This window comes from Lineus longissimus, chromosome 11 (genome assembly GCF_910592395.1).
Source record: "Lineus longissimus chromosome 11, tnLinLong1.2, whole genome shotgun sequence".
NCBI classification, from domain to species: Eukaryota; Metazoa; Nemertea; class Pilidiophora; order Heteronemertea; family Lineidae; genus Lineus; species Lineus longissimus.
In genome coordinates, this window is record NC_088318.1 from 8,921,345 (window position 1) to 8,927,946 (window position 6,602).

The 6,602-nt window shown below is 42.0% G+C and overlaps 1 protein-coding gene across 1 annotated transcript; it reads left to right on the forward strand.

The window, feature by feature from the left end:
* The first annotated feature begins 344 nt into the window (after positions 1-344).
* On the forward strand, positions 345-3,394 carry LOC135496370 (uncharacterized). The gene is made up of 6 exons (XM_064785660.1): positions 345-394; positions 674-793; positions 1,189-1,268; positions 1,666-1,821; positions 2,252-2,422; positions 2,826-3,394. Coding segments are annotated over exons 1-5 (381 nt in total). The 5' UTR covers positions 345-393; the 3' UTR covers positions 2,276-2,422; positions 2,826-3,394.
* The last annotated feature ends 3,208 nt before the right edge of the window (positions 3,395-6,602 follow it).

The following is a 6,602-nucleotide window of genomic DNA, read 5'->3' on the forward strand; positions in this document are numbered from 1 at the left end:
TGGGCGACGCCGCCAGGAGGCAGGATTGCCGAAGGGTGGGTCATTTTCTAAAGAAATCGAGGGCACAATCGGCATGATTTAGAAAGATTTTTTTACCCAGGGTATTCACGGGCAAAATTAAGGGGGATCCCAGAGTAAGATAACTATTTGATGATGCCTTTTCTCTCCTGAAAAGATTGGTCTAGTTTAACAGGGAGTATGATTTCTCTGGTAGTTTAAGTCCATTGTGTCAAGAATTTTAAAGGCATTCACGCTTGTACCGTTACCACAACTGGATCATGATTTTCATTCCATTTCAGAGTACTTACATATCCAAATGGGAGTCATTCTCCTTCGGAACTGCTGTCCACAGTTGGTTTTTCCCTGTTGTAGATTTCAACAGCTTTCAGTCTGAGTAAGTATAAAGAAATGAAACAATAGGCAGCTACTTGTTCTCTTTAGAGTTGGGATCAAATGGTCCTGTTTCAGAATTACTATTTCTATTAATCAGACATCCATGACATAGATATTTTTGATGGTATTTTGATTTTGTTTTCTCAAAACACCCACTTTCAGTTCAAGGAACACTTTTCTAAATTGGTTTTAATTTTAGTAGAGGTCTGCAATTGAAAAGAGTTTATGCTGTGTCAATATTTGTGCACGCCTTATTAACAATCTTTGGTGTTTATTTCAGTGGCAACAGCCTCCATGATGGAGTACGAGTGTCTGGGATTGCTCCAGAGGGTTGCCCACTACAGAGGAGGAAGAATGAATAGAATTAACATTGACCCATCAGTTTGGTTTAGATTACCAGGTAAATATCACAAATCAGGCCGGAGAAATCGGGCATGATATTATGAATCTCATTCAATCTTAGGTTTTTGACTCAGTTGCCTACAGGTGTTCGAAGATATTATGTGATTGCCTACCCAGAAACATCATGTATGTATTGTGGATAAACACTTGACAGTCTGTACTCAGATATCCACAAAAGACAACTGGTATTTTCTGACACTGTGATAGATACTGCACACTGCTTTGAAGGAATGGGATGATCAGAGCTCACTTTTAATACACACACTGAAGACGACAAGTTAATGTTGCACTTCCACCACCACCCAGCTTTGCAATTTTGTGAGATGCCCTGGCACCTCCTGTAGTGTAGCTTATAATGTCCATTATTTCTTTATTGCTATCATCCTGTTTCAGTGAATAAAGATGATGCACAAGGTTACTTCGATTTGATTCAGCACCCAATGGATTTTTCAACCATCCAAGGGAAAATAAAGGTGGGTAGCATTTGGATAATACTGTGGTAGCTCAAACAATGTTTGGGAAATTCAACCCATGAAGAAGTGAATGCTAAGACCCCCTCAGAGACACCAAATTGTAGACTGGTCGAAAATGCTAGTCAAATCATTGCTCACTGGTCCCAATTGGTGTGGTTGATTCCTCTAGGCCTCATAAGGGTGGCTGTGGTTGACTGGCATCTGCCTCTCACGATGTTCTGCTTCTGAATGACGTCACAGCTTCAATCTGGTTGCTCCATGATGTAATGACGTTGTGTCCTCTGGCATTCTCTGTTGGCCTTGAACAGTAGTGTTTTTAAGCTGGGTGGGCGGCATCATATTGGAAACTCACAACTTCTCACTTGCAGATCACTAAATCCTATCACTTCCATTTCAGAGTGGTCAGGACTTTCATACAGACATGCTCCTCGTCAGAGATAATTGTGTGAATTACAACAGAGATCCAGCAAGTCAGATTCGGGCTGACTGTGACACTGTCTTTGGCTTCTACACTGTGGAGTATGATAAACTGAAGAGCAGGAAACCAGCAAAGGTATTATAGAAATGATGTACATGTACTGTTTCCCCCAAGAAATATTCTTCTCCTGTCAAAGGCTAATTATACAAGACCTGTGTAGCTGATGTCGCACAAACTGCTTTCAATGCCCTCTGAAGTCACCTCTTAAAATCACAGTCTGACCATTCTTTCTTTTATTTAGCCTCTTATAGCAAGAGTACCAGTACGCTGAATATTCCCCTGTCATCATTTCAGCTTGATTTGATTGTACCTGTAATATATTCAATTTTAAAGGGATAAAGTGAGCACTGCATTTTTGGTTCACATGTGGTCACAGATGTCAAAGTCATATGACACAGCAACCTGGGCTGTCTAAAGTTGTCCATTTCATTACATTGTTCATTTCATCCACTGGCTGAACACAATTTATTACCGTATGCTGACCTTTCATCACTTTCGGTTCCAGAAAAAAGCTACCGGAACTGGCTAGGATATCGGGATGTATAGGCGTGCACAGAAAGAGGCAAAACTTGACATGGCCCATGCCAGTGCCATGAAAGTGGTGCAAAGCCAGGTTGAGAAGCTGGATGATGACATCAGGGAAAAGGAAGAGTGTATTCGTGATTTGACTGCTGAGGTATGTTATCTTAACAGTAATTTTACAACCAAAGACAGCAGCACTGTACGGGTATCTCAGTCTGAGATATATTATGTTACACTGAAATTTGTTACCTTGTCACATATAATTTTGTTGCAAAGCCAGCCTTGAGGAGCAGTGTAGGCCAATACAATCTTTCTGATACATACAGGCAACCATTACCAGTTTTGAGCCTCAATCAAGAACTGGTATCCTGAACAAACGTTTATATTGCCCTCTTAGCAACATTTTTCATCCCTTGGGACACCCAATGGGTTGTTGCGGAAAAAAGGAAACAACCGGTAATCAGCATCGAATACATTAGGCCTTCAGTTCTTTAACACTCAGTTCTTGAACGATGCATTTATCTGTATGTGCTAATTTTGTTTGGTTTCACTTTCAGATCGAATGGAAGGAAAGACTGAGAGCTGAATTTGTACCCCCTGTTAAACTAGACCAATATGTTCAGGTAGAGATGAAATCGAAACTACGGTGTGTGACGAACCCGACCCGAGTTCTGCCAAACGACTCTGCGAGATGCTACCTGAGCAACACAACCATGACCAAACGAGTTGACGAAACATGCAAGGCATTGGAACCAATTCATGGAGCTGATTCCAAATGGTTAAAAAAGCAGAGAAGGGAGCCATTCAAAAGTACTATTCAAATTTATCGAGACCCAAGGAAGGCAGAGTAACAAAGCATAAGGAACGGGTAACTGAAGTAAATGTGGTCCGGTGTGTCAAATACATGTATCGTAATGGTTCAATATCCAGTCGAAAATACACTTCATTGCGGCAGGCACATCAATAGCCACTGGTGTATAATGCAGGAAAATGATATTTGTTGTATTGTTGTACAAGGATTCATATTTGCCAGATTTACATAGATTATCAAAAGGAAAGGAGTTCAGTTGTAAATTGGTTGATTGAAAAACATGTCCAAATGTCAAGTTTTGAATGCTCAATTTTATTGTCCACGACTTCTTAATGTCATTCATACAAATTATTAATGAATGTCAATGATAAATAATTTATCTGGTTATTGAGTGATTGAATTTATACTTTTTCAATTATAATCACTGTTAACCGTAAAATTTGGTGTTGTTTTGAATAGTCTTTTTTGTACATGTACATGTACATATACATGCCTGACACTAGTGAGATGTGGCAATGAACACCAGGAGAGGTTTCAACTTCACAGATGTCAAGACTGCCATGTTCAAGGGACATTTCTTTCCAGATGACATCAGCACAATCCATATGATCACCCTGCATCCATGTCAGCATTGCTGGAACTTTGGAAATGCCTCCTATAATTTGCATTTCTAGGACATTTGCCCCCTGAACATCTGCCCACTGGATGTTTGCCCCCTGACACCCCAAAGGATATCACTGTTTCTGATATAGATCCTTCAGGGTGGGGGGGGGGGGGCAAATGAACTAGGGGGAGATGCATTTCCCCGCCTACTCCAGATACAGTAGCAGATTCTTATCTTGAATCTGATTCTTCCGCAGTTTGTTGATTCTCGAATATTTGCTCCCCTGATGAAAACTGACTGATATTGGTTTATCTGAAGTCCTTCAAGGGAGAAGATGTCCCAGGGGGGCCAACTAATGTCCGGGAGGGGGGGCAGATGTCCAGGGGGAATGTCCAGGAGGGGGAGGGGGAGGGGGAGGATGTACTGATACCCAGTTTGTTAATTTGGTCAATCCTTGCTTTTCTGGTAGCATCCAGGAAATTGGAGGAACAAGACACTTGCTGGAGATCCATTCATTCAAAGAAAGGAAATAGCAACAAAAACGTTTTTACAGGGCAATACCATATTTATTCAACACCTCATATCCAGATGTGAGGAAGAGTCTCTTGGTGTTGCTATGGTACTTCAGGGTGAAGGGGTGGCTCTCATTCACGAGGATGCTCATCTTATTTCCCTGAAATGAAAAGGAACAATCAATCAGTATCATGAGATTGAAGTCAAATGCACTTACATCATGACATTAGAGTGTCTCACATTACATTTAAGTTCATACTCTATCAATTAAAGCCTGCTAGCAGGATCTTTACTTCACCAATTGGCCATCATGGGAATGTAGGGAGTTATTCGTGCATTCCAAGCCTTGTCACCTTTATTCACACATCGGGATAAATTTCAGGAGGAGCCTGGGATGCAATTTACCTGTCGGTCCATCTTCCTCAGCAGGCTATTCCTTTCTAAACCCTCTTCCCTGCCCCAGAAGTTAAAAAGGATCACCACCTTCTCTGCGCTGGTGATGGTAAGTGTCAAGGTGGTTCTTGTCTCTCTAACTGTGGTCCGGAATGAGTTTGTCGTCATCAGGCCCCGGATCTGGTTGAAGACGCAACTTGGTACATCTCTGTAATGAAACAAGAATTGCAATACATACAGCTATCATTCTAAGTGGTGGTGTCCAGGGAAACAGCTACCATATTGGTTCGGGGCGGACAAAAGACACCATTTTTCCTGTTGCCTGCCCCCCCCCACAAAAAAAACGTTTTTCTCTATTTCCGCTGAGAATAAAGAACTCATGAAGCTCATGAACCTACCGAGCAATTCGCAGACTCTTCTGTGGACCATTGGACCTCATCATGCAGAGGATCTGCTTGTGAATGAGCCTGATCTCATCCACAACCATAGGATAACTCTGGAATGACAAAAACATATGGAAAATATGGAAAGAAAAAAACATAGGCCGCCAATTTCTTCACAAAGGGAGGGGGTTAACAATTTGGGCAATAACTTTCTATAGTAACATTTCTTTCTAATCCAAGTAGGCCGCGCAGAGGGCCTGCGCCATCTAAAGGTCTAGGGTACAGTCTCAGTTATTTCATTTGCACCTCGACCCCCTGGACGTTAGGCCCCCTGTGAGTACTAAACCCGCAGTTATATCAAACCAATATTTGCGCACTCTGGCGGGCTGCTTCCCGCTTCCCGCTTCCCGCCACATCAATTATGTCAATCAATCAAATTTCAGGCGGTATAGGTGGTGATGTCATTATTGCAATTTGGTACCATGCCAGGACACGGCTAATCAAAGTTAGTAACTGTTTATACAGCTGATTAGAAAACAATGCGTAAGTGGCTTATGACAACATGTTATTTTCAATTTTTGATTGATTAGACTTTGCTCTTTCATAAACACAATGTAGAAGCTGACGTCAGTGTTCGCCACCTCTTGCAAATTACCATTCGGAAGGCTTCGGGAATTGTCGGCTTGGGATCAATATTTCCCTTTCTAGGCTCGGGAATGACACAAATAACCTAATTGACGTAGGCCTACTATGCTTTTGATGTCTCTGTATAAATTGGAAATTAGAAATACAACTGTCAGTTCATTACCTGCACCAGTTGGTGCTTTCTCGCCTCCGCCCGGCCATACTCGTCAGGGCTGTACTTTTGAGCAAGGCACCCTGCAACACCATCAAGTTCGTGGCAGAATGCCCTGAAAATCTCCCTTTCCTCGGCTGTCAGCAATTCGGCACAGAAACCCCTCCGAAAGTTGGAGAGAGCCCCCTTAATATGGCTGTCTAAGTTCTCCATTTTTGTGAACAATTCAAAATTCCCGCCAAATCACTCTCGGGGTCTAGCAAAGGGGTGGGGGTGTGATGGAGCCTAAACCCGAATGGCGGTCAATGTTTGTTTGTCATCTATCTTCAGAAGCAGTGCACACACCTAAAGATACACATAGGTACTCTTATATATACATGAGTTAAGCGTTTCCCTCTATCTGAGCACTTTTGTTAGGCATATCGGCCACCCATCCCCCCCATCTGTTGAAATATACTCTCCGGTAAGGACGCCGTTATAAAACCTCAACATTGGGAAATTCGGCTAATTTATTTCTGATATACTCTTAATACACTTTTTTATTACACTAATAAAGATTTTCGCAAACTTTATAAGACATAAGCAGCTATCTTAAGCAGGGCCATCATCATCATGCGCGCCTTCAACACCAAGACACTTCCACCACGCCCTGGACCCGCCCTGTACATTTGCATTGTGCACCACTGTGACAGAGCGGCTGCTCGACACTGGACACCTCTCCGTAAAAACAGCTAACTCCTAAATGAAACACAAAAATTTATTATAAGACAAAAATTATTTACAATATTCACAGCTGCTGAAACTAAGGAAAGATTAGCATGTGAGATTTCAAAT